This window comes from Doryrhamphus excisus, chromosome 4, assembly GCF_030265055.1.
Source record: "Doryrhamphus excisus isolate RoL2022-K1 chromosome 4, RoL_Dexc_1.0, whole genome shotgun sequence".
Lineage (NCBI taxonomy): Eukaryota > Metazoa > Chordata > Actinopteri > Syngnathiformes > Syngnathidae > Doryrhamphus > Doryrhamphus excisus.
The window spans coordinates 25,725,745-25,742,092 of NC_080469.1; the positions used below are offsets into that span (position 1 = coordinate 25,725,745).

Consider the following 16,348-nt stretch of genomic DNA (forward strand, 5'->3'; position numbering starts at 1 on the left):
TAGCATAGGGAATGTAGCATCATAGCGTACAGGAAGTAGAGGGATGTAGCATCATAGCGTACAGGAAGTAGAGGGATGTAGCATCATAGCGTACAGGAAGTAGAGGGATGTAGCATCATAGCGTACAGGAAGTAGAGAGATGTAGCATCATCGCGTACAGGAAGTAGAGGGATGTAGCATCATAGTGTACAGGAAGTAGAGGGATGTAGCATTGTAGCATAGGGGAATATAGCATCATAGCATACAGGAAGTAGAGAGATGTAGCATCATAGCGTACAGGAAGTAGAGGGGTGTAGCATCATAGCATAGAGGAATGTAGCATTGTAGCGTAGAGGAAGTTGACCACTGAGCTCTGCGCTTGCGATAGCATGGACCAATCAGCATCTGAGGTGGCCCCGCCTCCAGCAAGTCTGATTCCAAAGCGGCTAGCAACACGTGCGCCATGGCCGGCCACCACGTGGGACACCGGAGCCTCTGATTGGATGAATAATTCAGTCCTGACACAGAGGAGCGACTTGTTAGCCGTAACTGGACACAAGTTGTTGCTAAGCAGCCGACAGTCGGACGTGATTAGCGTTTTGTTGACTAAGACACATTCCAAGGCGTTTTCTGACATCGAGTGATGCTTCTTATGAAAATATAAAAAATAGAAAGAAAATATCTCCCTTCGCCAGAGAAGAGGAGCCGGGAACGAATGCCAAAAGCAAAGCACCCCTTTTTTGTTTTTTTCAAGCGTCCGACATGAACGCTTGTGTGCCGCGTCTACGAACAAGACGTTTATTGTAGGAGCCGCCGAGAACCAATCAAAGGCAGCATTGAGCATCACATGGTCAGCCCGGCTGCAACTATTTACCAAGACGGCTCGTAAAACCGCTTTCATTTTTGGAGGAATTATATTGGAAGGATTATTCAATTATTAAATAAAATTAAAAAAAATAATACAATTATATAAATTATTATTAATTTATTTTTTTTATTTTTTTTGTGTTTATTTAAAATTAAAACCTTTTAATTTTAATATTTGTACATATTTTACATTTAATGTATTTTTACTTTTTTCCTGTATTTGTACAGGAGAAAAACAATCACCATCATGGGAAATTTTAAAAAAACTTTAAAAAAAAATTACAAATAAATAAATTAAATTAATTACAAATAAATTAATTAACAAACATAAGTAAATAAATAAAAAAATTAAAATAAATTTTAAAAATCTACAAACATCTTTAAAAAATAAAAATTTCCAAAATTGACATGAATTCCCAAAAATATACCACACATATGTAGTCAATTACCAAAAATATACAGTACATATATTTCCCCCAAAATATGTTTTTACCAATTGATATTTCCGTGTATTTATTATTATTATTATTATTATTATTTGTAGGCGTGGTGATTGCGTAAGTATATACAGTAGTACGTGGTGTACTACAGTACATGAGGTATGTGTCAGTAGTGGAGATGTAGTCTGAAGCAAGACGTCCATTTTTGGTCAAATAAGTCATACTAAATAATAATTAATGGTATTATAATAATAATAATAATAATTAAAAAAGCAAGTTGATGTCCATCATGAATTGTTGTTCTTTGACAATGACATCAGCTTCCTGCGCTCTCATTGGTGCATTGGCGGGCGCCCGCTCGGCCCTGCAGGAGGTCGAGCGTGGTCGAGTGATGCAGCGCTGTCGCCATGGTGACAGTGGATGCTGAGCTATGGGGGGGGGGTTAGAGTGAATGGAGATGACGTCACTGCAGAGCCAGAATGAAAACAACAAGTCTGCTTGCTTTCCCTCAGTCTCAGTGATGATGGAAATGATGACTATTATTAATTCATATGTCAATGTATAGATATGAATACATTTTAATATTTCCCATATTTCATAGAAGAGTGTGTGTGTGTGTGTGTGTGTGTGTGCTTAGCTGAGGCCACAGTAGGCGGGAAATAAATATTGATGACATGTTGTGTCTTTGCACCGCTTGGGCTCCACCGCCGATGCTGGGAGTAAACACTGCGGCACCGCTAGAACCCCCCCCCCCGCCTCCCCCCCCAACACACACAGATGTGACTCACTGCTCTGGGGATGAGTGCTAGCCTGCCCCGCTCTCTGATGACGCGTCTGGAGTCTGAAATAGCAGCAGTTTTGGCCTCTCAGTGAAGATGTGGGGGGGGGGGGGGGGTGTTGACGTGTTGCCAGAGCATCGAGTGGCTTGAAAAAAAACAAACTAATCATGGCATTGGAGTTCCTGCTAGGGGCACTGCCCCACCAAGCTCCGGGTTCCCACTGCAACAAAAAATGTCGAGACGTGACGGAAATTGTAAACAAAAGCTAGCACAACACCGTAGGAAGTTAAGGCTAGCCGACTGCTATTAGCGCAAAAAGTCGTCCAAGAATCACAAGACTAGTTTAAAAACTGATGGTTCCTGCTAGGGGCACTGCCCCACAAAGCTGCGGGTTTCCGCTGCAACAAAAAATGTCGAGACGCGTCCAACCATGACAGAAATTGTAAACAAAAGCTAGCACAACACCGTAGGAAGTTAAGGCTAGCCGACTGCTATTAGCGCAAAAAGTCGTCCAAGAATCATCACGAGACTAGCTTAAAAACTGATCGTTCCTGCTAGGGGCACTGCCCCACCAAGCTCCGGGTTCCCGCTGCAACAAAAAATGTCGAAACGTGTCCAACCATGACAAAAATTGAAAACAAATGCTAGCGCAACACCATAGTAGGACGTGAACGCTAACTGGTTAGTTGGCTAGCTGACTGCCGTTAGCGCAAAAAGTTGTCCAAGAATCATGAGACTAGCTTAAAAAAAACTAATCATGGCATTGGAGTTCCTGCTAGGGGCACTGCCCCACCAAGCTGCGGGTTTCCACTGCAACAAAAAATGTCGAGACGCGTCCAACCATGACGGAAATTGAAAACAAATGCTAGCGCAACACCATAGGACGTGAACGCTAACTGGTTAGTTGGCTAGCTGACTGCCATTAGCGCAAAAAGTGGTCCAAGAATCACCAGACTAGCTTAAAAACTGATCGTTCCTGCTAGGGGCACTGCCCCACCAAACTCTGGGTTCCCGCTGCAATAAAAAAAATGTCGAAACGCGTCCAACCATGACGAAAATTGAAAACAAATGCTAGCGCAACACCATAGTAGGACGTGAATGCTAACTGGTTAGTTGGCTAGCTGACTGCCATTAGCGCAAAAAGTCGTCCAAGAATCACGAGAGTGGCTTCAAAAAAACTAATGGCATTGGAGTTCCTGTTAGGGGCACTGCCCCACCAAAACAAAAAATGTCGAGACGCGTCCAACCACGACGGAAATTGAAAACAAATGCTAGCACCATGGGTCGTCAATGCTAACTATTAACTGGCTAGCCGACCACTCCTGGTGGTAAAATAAAACGTAAAATTAAACCAAAAGCTAGCGTAACCCAATAGGACGTCAACTCTGGACAAAAAGTTCCCGCTAGGGGCACTGCCCCACCAGGTGCCGTTTTTGTTATATACAGCGACTACAACATAAATGCATAAATACACGCTTGTTTTAAAATTGTGATGACTGAATTCTGCCTAGCAACAAGCGACGTGCGGATAAATAATTAACGAGCAGGAATGGCATTGAAAATTTATTGTGATATCAGACAGCTGACATGAGTGAAAAAGATACGCGTGACATGATACTACTGAGGCAGAATGCAAAGCCAAAGAAAAAGCATCATCGTAACATATCCCAAGGAGAAAAGAAATCAGACAGGCACAAATAATAATAGTAATAATAATAATAATAATAATAATAATAATAGCCATTATATAAATACAACATGCTGTAGTAACAGTCCCCTGCTCGCCAGTCACATGACATCACCAAAGTAAACAAGTTGTCAGCTGGGAAACATTCCACACTAAAGGCGTCATGTTTTTGGATTTTGGTATTGGATAAAACGATGCCTTCATTTTTTTTTTCGGTGTCCGATGGAGGCGGGGACCAAACTCCCAGCATGCCTTGCGGGGGCGCCTCTCTCTCGGGCGCGTGTTTTTTCGGCGTGGATGTACGCGGGAAACAACATCCACTAACGTCCACGAGAAGACGAAGAAGTCGGGTTGTGACGTTTCCGGTAGGAAAGCTGCGGCTCCGGGACGCCGAGGTGAACAAAACAAACACTTTGTGTCCCGTGATTTTTTTTTTTTTTTTTTGTGGATGAGAGGTAAAAAAAAAAAAAAAAAAAAACCCAGCGTGTGTTTACCTTTTAAAAAAGGGAGGAGCCCTGATTGCGCTAAGGCCAAGATGCTAATAAATTAACAGGAATAAAATACAATCAACAAACAAGCAAACTTTCAGTCAAAACCAGCAGAGAAAGTTGAGACCGGAAATACAATCAAGTGAGCCACAAAAGCTAAAGGACTTCCAATATGGCTGCCGGAGAATGGGGGGGGGGTCAATAGAGGAGCTGCTGACTCTCGGCCCCACCCCCCCCCCTGGTGACACACAGCAGATTCCAGCTCGCCTGTGATGTCTTAGCTCGCGCGAAATGAACAAGCTAAGCGGCTAAGCTAACAGGTGACATGCCAAACATTCACTTCCTGTGTGTGATCGCACACACACGCACACACGCACAACAAAAGTGCTTCAAGTTGGGGATGTACGGGTAGAAATACACGTTAAAAAAAAACCTCCAAGAGGACGCACGCTAACGTCGAAACAGAAGCTAACGTCGAAACAGAAGCTAACGTCGAAACAGAAGCTAACGTCGGGTTTGGCGTTCAAGTAGAATCAAATCGTGGCGTGAGCGGACTGACCTTGACCGGCAAAGTCATCCATCACTCTCTCGCCCCGCCTCTCGGGGAGCCTTGATTAGTTCATGGATGGAGGGGGCGGAGTTATGCGCCGGACGCCAAAAAGAGGTACGCAACTTGGAGGCCAAAATACGCGAACGTGATAAAGCTCAGTAACAAATAAGACGCGATGATAAAGTGCAGTGAAAGAAGACAATGACCGGCAGTTTTTAACGTCGGGGGGCTGGGCGGCCGCCTTTGGCCTCCAAGATGGGGTGGAGGGGCCTTGTTAAGCCGAGCACAACGGACGCCGCTTGGAGGCCAAAACTCACGTTTGGAAAAACGATTAAAGTAGTAAAAATAAAGCGATAATGACCAGCATTTTTTTTTTTACATCGGGGGCTGGGCGGCCGCCTCTGGGCTCCAAGCCTTGTTATTTCATGAAGCGGCAAAGTTATGCGGTGCACAACAGACACCAAAGAGACATCGACGAAAAACGATGAAAGTGACAATGACTAGCATTTTTTTAATGTTAGGGGCTGGGCGGCTGCCTCTGGGTGGACGAGCCTCGTTATTTCATGAAGGGGCAAAGTTATGCGCTGCACAACAGACACCAAAGAGACATCGACAAAAAACGAAAAATCAGAAATAATGCGGCGACAATAACCGGCATTTTTTTTTTAATGTTGGGGGCTGGGCGGCCACCTTTGACCTCCAACCAGAGAGGCATGAGCCTTACCACTGCCGCTTGGGGGCCAAAAGTCGCAGACAAGTATGATGAAGCAAATAAAAATACTAATATTAATGTTTGGGGGCTGGGCGGCTGCCTCTGGCCCCCGAGCTGAGGTGGACGAGCCGCTTTATTTCACGGAGGGGCGGAGTTATGCACTGCACAACGGATGCCAATTCTAGCCTAAAAGACTCGGAATAAAAGTAAAGATGATAAAGCTCTTTTTTTTTTGTAAGTCGGGGGCTGGGCGGCCGCCCTTGGCAACCAGCAGCCTCTGCAAAGTGCAAAAACGGGCGTCTGCTGTCGCGCGCGTGCTAATTGACATGCATACGGCGGCACGTGCGCGTCGGCAAAGAGATAAATATTTGTATGTTGTACTAACCTCTTTATGGGCCTGCAATCATAGTCTTTTATGGGCCTGCAATCATACCTTTTCTTACCCAGGATGCTGCTAAATGGAACCAGCCACACCGGCATCAAACACTGCTACTACTCTTATATCTCTGTGTATATATCCATATGACAAACTGGGGCGGGGGGCCAGGGGGGCGGGCGGAAGAAATCTCACACCAAAGACAAAAAAAAAAAACCCGACACATCGCAAATAAAATCATTTTCCGCTTGGATGCTGCTACATTATCTCCATAAAAGACGGCTGGCCCCGCCCACTTCCACGCATTTGGACGCTAGCAAAAGAAAAGACGCGTCAAGCAAACAACAACAAAAAAAAGAAGCTAGCGCTAACCGTTTAGCCGGCTAGCCCACCGCCGCTAATGTAAAAAGTCGTCCAGTAAAGAAAACGCGTCCAGTCCCTCTCCTTGAGGACGCCGGTCGTTATGACGCTATACATCCATTGGGGGGGAAGTGGGTGGGGTAGGGGGGCGGAGTCAAACCCAGAAGCTCCGCCTCCGCCATCGTATGTGTCAGACTCCTCCGTGAAGAGCGTGCACGTGATGTGGAGTGGAGTGAATGGGCGGGGCTCGTGGGAGCAGGAAGGTGGAGGAGGGGGGCGGGGGCTCCGGGGGCGGAGCTCGGCGCTCCAAGGTCGTCATTCCCATCCGTTGTCCTTGATCATGTGAGCCAGCTCGATGATGAACTTCCCCTCCTTGTACTTCTGACTGCTCTCGAAGGCGTGCTCCTGGAACACACGCCGGCGCTAGTTAGCTTAGCTTAGCCTAGCCTAGCTTAGCTAGTTAGCAGTCATGCTAAAATGTAAATATAATAATTACTACAATCAAAATAAAATAAAAATAGAAATATAGCAAATGCAGTATTTAAGTTACAACATTGCAGTAAAAAATATTTAATATAAACTACAAAATAATTAAATATATAAAAATAAAATGAAATATTTGATTAAAAAATATTCTATATTATATTTTTCCAATAGTTAAATATACATTTTTAAAATGCAATTGCATTTTAAAAAGGGGGAAACAGCGCCCCCTGTGGCAATCCATTGCAATATTTTAATTAATTTTTAAAAAAATAAATTATATTTTTTAATTTTTATTTAAAATATTTTATATAATTTATATAAAAATATTAATTTAGAATACAAAATATTACAATTTAATCAAACATTTAAATTACAAATAAAAATCACTATTCCAATAATTAAATCAAAAATAAATATGACAGTGACAACTGCAACATTTCCCAGGCAGTGTGTACTTAAGACTCAGTGCAGTGTACTTAGTGCAGTGTACTTAGTGAAGGAGGAAGTACTCACGTATTTCCAGCCCAGCGTGGTTTTACAGTTTTCACAGTAGATGTCGGCCACGGCGTGCAAGCCTGTGAGGAGAACCCGCTCCTCCGCCGGCCCGCAGCCCACGTTCACCCTGAACGCCACACGGGTCAAACTGTCAATCAACTTGATGATTGACAGTGTGTGTGTGTGTGTGTGTGTGTGTGCGTACTTACACGGAATTAAAGAGATAGGCTCTGCCTTGGCTGCCTTGAAATGACTGAAAGACAAAAAAAAGACAAAGTGATGGACTTCCTGTGTCAACATGACGCTTAGCCAAGATGGCCGCATGCACGGCCTTAACTTAGCTCATCAGCTTAGCTAGCTTAGCGCTTAGCGTTCTTGTGTGTCAGCATCACGCGGATCATCTCCTAACACAACACACACACACACACACACACACACACTTGTTTGTCAATTTAAAGCTATAGAAAATATTTTTTATTTTTATGTTTTATTAAAAAATGTTATTAATTTATACATTTTTTATTAACATTTTAGCAATTTGGACATTTAGTTTTGTGTTGAACTACAGTAATGACATTTATATGAATCATATTCTATAAATATTTTTATATACAATACTATGAAATATACATGACAAACTTTATTTTGAAAATATTTTTAATATCAATTGTTGAACTTCTTTTTACACTTGTACCGCACTGAAATTTGCTAATTTAAATAATTTGTATATGTATGATTTTTTATTATTATTCTTTTCTTAAATGTACATTGAAAAACATGTAAAATTTAATTTCACCTTTATAGGTTGGTTCACTTCTTTTTACACTTTAATAGCAGTGAAACATGCTAATTCTAACAATTTGTCAATGTATGATTTTTTATTGACATTTTTATATATGGAATATTTTTTTATTTTACATTTTACCATTTATATTTAAAATTTCACATTTCACTTCTTTTTACACTTGAAAAGCACTGAAATTTGCTAATTCAAATAATTTATCAATGTATGATTTTTATTGACATTTTTATATATAGAATATTTTTTCATTTTACCATTTATATTTAAAATAATTTCACGTTTCACTTCCTTTTACACTTGAAAAGCACTGAAATTTGCTAATTTAAATAATTTGTAGATGTATGGTTTTTAATGATTTAATTTGTCTTAAATGTACATTTTAAAACATTTAAAATTTAATTTCACCTTTATAGGTTGGTTCACTTCTTTTTACACTTTTGTAGCAGTCAAACATGCTAATTCTAATAATTTGTAAATGTATGATTTTTATTGACATTTTTACATATAGAATATTTTTTAATTTTACATTTTACCATTTATATTTAAAATTTCACATTTCACTTCTTTTTACACTTGAAAAGCACTGAAATTTGCTAATTCAAATAATTTATCAATGTATGATTTTTATTGCCCATTTTTATATATAGAATATTTTTTTTATTTTACCATTTATATTTAAAATTTCACGTTTTACTTCTTTTTACACTTGAAAAGCGCTGAAATTTGCTAATTAAAATGATTTTTATTGACATTTTATATATAGAATATTTTCTTATTTTACATTTTACCATTTATATTTAAAATAATTTCACTTCTTTTTACACTTTAAAAGCACTGAAATTTGCTAATTCAAATAATTTGTAGATGTATTTTTATTGACATTTTTATTTTATTTATTTTTTTACATTTTCCCATTTATATTTAAAATCACATTTCCCATGTTTCACTTCTTTTTACACTTGAAAAGCATTGAAATTTGCTAATTAAAATAATTTGTCAGTGTATGATTTTTATTGACATTTTTATATATAGAATATTTTTTCATTTTACCATTTATATTTAAAATAATTTCACGTTTCACTTCCTTTTACACTTGAAAAGCACTGAAATTTGCTAATTCAAATAATTTATAGATGTCTGATTTTTTTTTTACATTTTTATTTTATTTATTTTTTTACATTTTATCATTCATATTTAAAATCACATTTCCATGTTTCACTTCTTTTTACACTTGAAAAGCAGTTAGAATTGTCCATGACAAACACGTCCATGCCATGTCAAATGGTCATTAAGGCCAGGAACGGGGCTTAGCTTCTTTGTCCACTTGCACCAGCGTTGGAAACGTTCCCAAACATTCCCAAACGTTCCCAAACGTTCCCCTCAAACAGTGTCTGACAAACAGGACCTAGAAGGTTTGTTTTTGAGGATGTTAAAAGCAGGTCGTACGGGTCGGAAGGAAGGAAGTGACACGGGCTAACGCTAACGAGCGTGTTCTGCGGCATTCCTGCGGCGCCGCCGTGTTTACCTTGGAGATGAGCTCGTCGTGGTTGGCCAGGTGAGCCCGGCAGTGGATGCAGCTGTAGGTGCGGTGGCAGCTGGGCAGGTAGGCCTGGAAGGTCTTGGACTTGGTCATCTTCACCATGTCCGTGGGGCGGGGCTCCTCGCTGGCGCTGTCGGGCCCGGCGCCGGACGCGTTGCAGCTCTGCTGGACTTGCTGACAGAAGAAACACTGGAAGATGCAAGCAAAAGCCGTCGTTGTAGTGGAGTGGGCGTGTGGCAGCTCCACACGGACGCCACGGGAGAAAAGTCACACCTGGGGGGGGGGGGGGGAGAAGGACACGGTGAGGAGGCTTTGTTATGATGTCATCATCATCATCATCAAGCGGCTCAGCATCGCCGCCGTGACCACACGGCAACTACTATCATTAGCCATGATGCCTTTAGGTGCGTTGGGACAAGTCAAACTTTCAAGTCAAGTCAAATTTTATACGTGCAGTGGATCGCTTTCACCATATTTCATCTCATAAATCATACGGATTAATCGTCACATGGATTAATCAATCAATTGTATGCATTTGTTTAACAATACTAATAATTACATTAAAGAGTCATTGGATTATATGAACTAAAAATGTAACTCAATAAAATAATTACAAAATAACTTAAATATAATAAAAAATTAATAATTATAAAAATATAAACAATTTTATTTTAATTTTTTATTAAATTTAAGTTCTATATTTTATATAATTTCAATAAATTATCATACATATAAATGTTAATTTAAATGAATTGTATTGAGTTGATGACTATACATTTTAAATACAATAATTACAACTACAAATTTTAATTTTGATAAGAATTAAAAATATATATAAAAATTCATCACACAATAGCAAAATTGCATAATATTCTAATTTCATATTTCAAATCATAATTCCTACTTTTTTACAATAAAATAATTACAAAATAACTTAAATATATTTAAAAAATTACTAATGATTTATAAAAATATAAACAATTTTATTTTAAATTTTTTATTCAATTTATGTTCTATATTTTATATAATTTCAATAAATTATCATACATATAAATGTTAATTTAAATGAATTGTATTGAGTTGATGACTATATACATTTTAAATACAATAATTACAATTAAAAACATTTTTTTTAATTTTAATAAGAATTAAAAATATATATAAAAATTCATCACAAAATAGCAAAATTGCATAATAATATTCTAATTTCATGACTTTATCATAATTCTTACTTTTCTAATCGAATGATGTTCAAAATAGAGAACAGGAAGTGTCCTTACGCAGTTAGCCATTAGCATGAGTGCAAGTAAGGTACTGAGGCTTCATTTGGCGAGACGTCGGCACGCTAAACGCTACCTCCGCCAAGGCAAACAACACCAGCAAACATCACAAAACAAACACAGCGACTAAACCATCATCATCATCACTTGACCTCTGTGTCAGGACAGCCAATCACATTCCTGCTCATGTCAGCGCTAAAAATAGCATCCAGCACCTTTTGTGGAATGTCCACGCCCATAAAAAATACTTAACTTCACAGATAAAGAAAAAAAATAAAATCAATTCATGATAAAAAAAAAGAAAAGTTCTGTTTGCCAAAAGCCTTCAAATAAAAAAGATGACATCATCAAGCTCCTGGACTGCAGCGTCACCGACGTGCTGCCAATCAAACAAGCGTGGGCGGGACTATGCGCGTCATAGGCTCTTTTGTTATTGATAGGAGCCAGTCTGGCCACAGGGGGCGCTGTTTCCCCCCTTGTCTCGCTGAACACAAAACCACGTTGGCAGACAAAAGACGCCACAACACAACCGAAACACATCGTCACGATTTTTGTTGTTTACCCCCCCTCCCCCCACCCCCCTTACTCACAACGTGTGGAGTTAAAAAGTTAAAAAGTACAACAAAACACTAAAAAAAGCCAACAACACACACACATACAACATGCAGCAGGAAGGCCAGCTAAACAAAAGAACAGGAAGCATTGCGAGCACGCACGCGCGCGCGCACACACACACACACACAGCCTGAGAGCAACAGGGTCGGCGTCTCATCTAATTAGCTCGTTAAGCACCGTTGCCATCATCATCATCATCATCATCAGCGGCGATCGATAAACAACACGCCAACTTATTGGACATTAATTGGAAGCAGAGGAGTTCAAGTGGGAGTTCCCGGTTTCGACCAGCAGGGGGCGCCGGAGAGTCAACAACTGCTTGTACTTTTTCTGGGACTGTCGTCCGTGTAGAAAATATAAAAAACACAAAAATATGGCTTTGTCATCGCTGTTAAAAGTTTCCCCCCGCGACTAAAACATCAATAAAAGTGTTTTTATCGCTTCAAATGGGTCATTTGTTGGGGTACACAGGTGAGAAAAGAGACACAACGTGTCCGCAGTGTGTGCGCGTGTGCGCGCGCCAGCCAACAGGAAGTGCAAACAAAAGCCTGGCTGCCCTCGCGACACAAAACAACACAACTTGTTGTTGTTTTTTGTTGCCAAACTGACAAAAACTTTTTCACCCGACAAAGAAGAAGAGCAACAAAACAACAACAAGAACGGCTCGGCTGTGATTGACAGCTGCACGCGCAATCCGCTGTTGTTGTCATTGTGCTTTTGTTTTATCCGAGCCCACCTGAGGGTCGTGAATGCCCCGCGACAACACGACAAGATGGTTGTTTTTGTCACGTCAAAAAAAAAGTGTTGCCACGCACCTGAACAGTGTTAAGATGGAAGGACGACAGCCTGAAGAGATCACTAACAATCCTCCTTCTTCTTCCTCGTCTTCTTCTTCTTCTTCTTGGCAGCGACGTCAGCGCGTTCGAGTCCGGTTCTGGCCCATGCGTGCGTTCGCGTGTCACTGACGAAGCCTTCGGCAGCTGACGGCTCGCATTTTGTTCCCCCCCCCCACCCCCTCCACGCGAGCTTTTGTTGTGTCTTTTGTGTGCGTCTCGCACTGGCCCGCCTGCTTTGGCACGGAAACGTCACCGCACGCGGGAGGGCGCTGCTGCTGGCGCTGATTGACGGCAGCGCCGGCCAATGGACAGCGACGCTGCCTTCAGGTTACCGCGAGAAAGCTGGGAACATGGAAAAGTTGTTTTTTTTTCGTCCCAAAACGTTACCTTGCTGACATTTTGTTTGCATCACGGACTTTTAAATATAAATACAACGTTTCCTCGCTGATTTAATCACACCACGTCAGTTTAAAACACTTTTTGTACGACTGATGTCAACTAATGATGCGCAACCACCGCAAGACAAGTCGGAATTTTATTTTATGTTTTTCTTTAAAAAGTATCATTCTTCACATCATAGCATTATTCGGCTAGCATGCTAACAATCTAGTATCGTGGAGCTAGGTGTCTGCGTATGTTCATACTTATGAGAATACAAAAAATGCTAACACTAACACGCTAATAGCACTGTGTTTCTACACATGAAAATGGCAAATAATGTAAACAATGCTAACGTTAGCATGCAAAACCTAGCATGATAGCACTCAGTGTCTGCCAATGTTAACACTGATGAAAACGGCTAAAAATGTAAACAGTGCTAACGTTAGCGTGCAAAACCTAGCATGATAGCACTCAGTGTCTGCCAATAGTAACACTGATGAAAGTGGCTAATAATGTAAAAAATGCTAATGTTAGCATGCCAAACCTAGCATGATAGCACTCAGTGTCTGACAATATTAACACTGATGAAAACGGCTAAAAATGCTACTATGCTAACAAGTGTTACTAAGTTTGTTAAATGTTATTTTATTTTTTCTTTAAAAAGTATAATTCCCCACATCATAGCATTATTTGGCTAGCTTGGCTAGCATGCTAACAATCTAGTATCGTAGAGCTAGGTGTCTGCGTATGTTCACACTTATGAGAATACCAAAAAATGCTAACACTAACACGCTAATAGCACTGTGCTTCTACACATGAAAATGGCAAATAATGTAAACAATGTTACCATTAGCATGCAAAACCTAGCATGATAGCACTCAGTGTCTGCCAATATTAACACTGATGAAAACGGCTAAAAATGTAAACAATGCTAATGTTAGCATGCAAAACCTAGCATGATAGCACTCAGTGTCTGCCAATAGTAACACTGATGAAAGTGGCTAATAATGTAAACAATGCTAATGTTACCATGCCAAACCTAGCATGGTAGCACTCAGTGTCTGCCAATATTAACACTGATGAAAACGGCTAAAAATGTAAACAATGCTAACGTTAGCGTGCAAAACCTAGTATTATTCAGCTAGCATGCTAACAATCTAGTATCGTAGAGCTAGGTGTCTGCATATGTTCATACTTATGAGAATACCAAAAAATGCTAACACTAATAGCACTGATTTCTACACATGAAAACGGCTAAAAATGTAAACAATGCTAACGTTAGCGTGTAAAACCTAGCATGATAGCGCTCAGTGTCTGCCAATATTAACGCTGATGAAAACGGCTATAAATGTAAACAGTGCTAATGTTAGCATTCAAAACCTAGCATGATAGCAGTGTCTGCCAATATTAACACTGATGAAAACGGCTAAAAATGTACACAGTGCTAACGTTAGCATGCAAAACCTAGCATGATAGCACTCAGTGTCTGCCAATATTAACACTGCTGAAAACGGCTAAAAATGCTACTATGCTAACAAGTGTTTCTATAGGTTTGTACTTATAAAAACGTCTAAAAAGGCTACTGTGCTAGAATTAGCGTTATGCTACATCCGTTTGCGTGGCTAATGTGCCCACTGTGGTGAAAACAATGCTTTATTGTACATTTCCCGAGCGGCTAAAACTGAGTACGGAGTCGTTATTTCGCGTGTGACTTGAACGCACCGAGGAAGGAAGGAAGGAAGGAAGGAGGGGGGCGGGGGGGGTGTTGAGCGTCCAAGTCCCCGGATGTGTAAATAAATACAAGAGAGAATCAGATTCCGCGTGAACGGTTTCCAAACGTCGACCGCTGGCGTTTGTGCACGTTGACGGTTTGATTTGAAAGATGAATGTTATTGTTTTAATAACGCTGTCATATTTAAGGAGGCATCGGGGCGGGGATGGCTGAGGTCAATTTAAAGTCACAGCACACACACACACGCACGCACACACACACACGCACACACTTAAGCTAAAAGAGTCAGAGGAGCTAATTTTAGAAAGGCATCAATCAATAACCATCAGTGTCTTAGCAGGACAAAGATGTCTGCCTGGTCGGGTTGATTGAATTGAAATAAAACAGCTGATCTCGCAGCGATGACGTCACTAATGCAATGGCACCCACCCCGGTGGAACACGCACACGCACACGCACTCGAATGCAGCTATCCTCAATGAAAACAACAGCAGCAGCAGCAGCGCTGCGTGTGACGAGCACGTACGCGCGTCACCGCCGAGCGAGCCCACGAAACGTTCTTTCAATGTCGCCATGTTGCATAAAAAAATAAACAACAACAACAACAACAACAAACTCGTCCGGTCTTAAAGACGACACGTCATACTCAATGCGCATCTCCATCCCACAGAAGCCAGAGCACACATTGTTCCCATCGCCAAGTGAGACGTTCAAGGACCGACAGCGGGTCACTCACCCCAACAACACCTGTCCTTGTCGTCGCCCTGGTTTCCAGGCCGGGTCACCGTCCCATGCAGGCAGCAGCGGGCCCCTCTACGTCGACCGGAGGCCCATGAAAAAGTCTCCACGGGGGATCCCGTCTGTCCTGGGAGTCGTGCTCAAGGAAGCTCCGCGGGTCCGTGTGTCCATGCGGTTAGAGGACAGCGGGCGTGGGGCGGCTCGTCAGGCGGGACAGGAGCGCCATGAGATGCCTCAGTCGGCGGGCGGCCTCGTTCGAGCCCCTCCGTGGATGATCAGTAGTCGACACGAAGAGCGGCGAGGCACATGGCGCTGCAAAAAGCACCACACAGGCTGTGGTGCAAAACTTGTGCGAAAAGTGCAAATAAAGCAGCTTTTCTTCTTAGTCCTCTGCTGCCTTCACGTGCCGTGGGAAATATAGAAACTAGCTCGCGAAGCTCGCAAATCAACGTGGAAGTTTAAGACTTGTTAGGTGAAATTTAATGTTTTCAAATAGGAATAGTTTGACTTGAGTGTAAATCGGAATATTTAAAACAAACATTGATCGTTCGAGCAACTAAACTATCTGATTTAGGTGGCTAACTTTAGCCGGGGCTAGCATGAGCTGATCGTTCGAGCAACTAAACTATCTGATTTAGGTGGCTAACTTTAGCCGGGGCTAGCATACGCGCCCCGTGTTTTAACAAACGCGTGTATAAAAATGTGATTGTCTTTGTGGCTTCGAGAAAGCGTCACAAAGTCGTGTTGTGTTCGTTTTGTGCTAGTCTGAAACAGCTAGCGTGCTAACTGAGGCTAAAATCAAACAATCTCCGAGCTTTTGTCGACGAGTGTGAAGGCAGCAGTAGCCTGGCTACTAAGCTGCTGCTACAAATAGCGACCAATCAGCGACAGGCACAATCTCAGTCAAGCCAATCCGCCGCGCCGTGAGGCGGGGCTAGGCTCGGGCAGCCAACCAGGTGCGGACTGTGGACCGCGCTCCCGCGAGGAGCTTGTTTTGGACTGTGCGCGCGGCCGAGCCCAGACACGTGCACAACGCCAGCTGGGGCCAGTGCGCAGGCGCGGCGGCTCGCAAGTAAACAAACGCGGCCAAGCGAGGACGTCACCGTTTTAATCGCCGCCCTGACCACCTCCTGATCAAATATATGCTTATATATTTCATATATGATTAAATATGATTCCAGACATGACGTTTGTGTTTTTACAATC

General features: G+C 41.6%; 1 protein-coding gene across 4 annotated transcripts; it reads right to left on the reverse strand.

The window, feature by feature from the left end:
- Positions 1 to 3,615: 3,615 nt before the first annotated feature.
- On the reverse strand, positions 3,616 to 15,988 carry ypel1 (yippee-like 1). 4 transcript variants are annotated; one of them, XM_058070239.1, is made up of 5 exons: positions 15,141 to 15,988; positions 9,547 to 9,750; positions 7,429 to 7,472; positions 7,238 to 7,346; positions 3,616 to 6,643 (listed from the first exon to the last, which is right to left on the reverse strand). In XM_058070239.1, exons 2-5 carry the CDS (start codon positions 9,661 to 9,663, stop codon positions 6,554 to 6,556), a joined length of 360 nt encoding a protein of 119 aa, XP_057926222.1. In that variant the 5' UTR covers positions 9,664 to 9,750; positions 15,141 to 15,988; the 3' UTR covers positions 3,616 to 6,553. The 4 variants fall into 4 exon arrangements, with proteins under 4 accessions (XP_057926222.1, XP_057926221.1, XP_057926223.1 ...); XM_058070238.1 differs by having other exon boundaries at positions 9,547 to 9,834; XM_058070240.1 differs by lacking the exon at positions 15,141 to 15,988 and adding an exon at positions 12,272 to 15,017.
- Between the last annotated feature and the right edge of the window lie 360 nt (positions 15,989 to 16,348).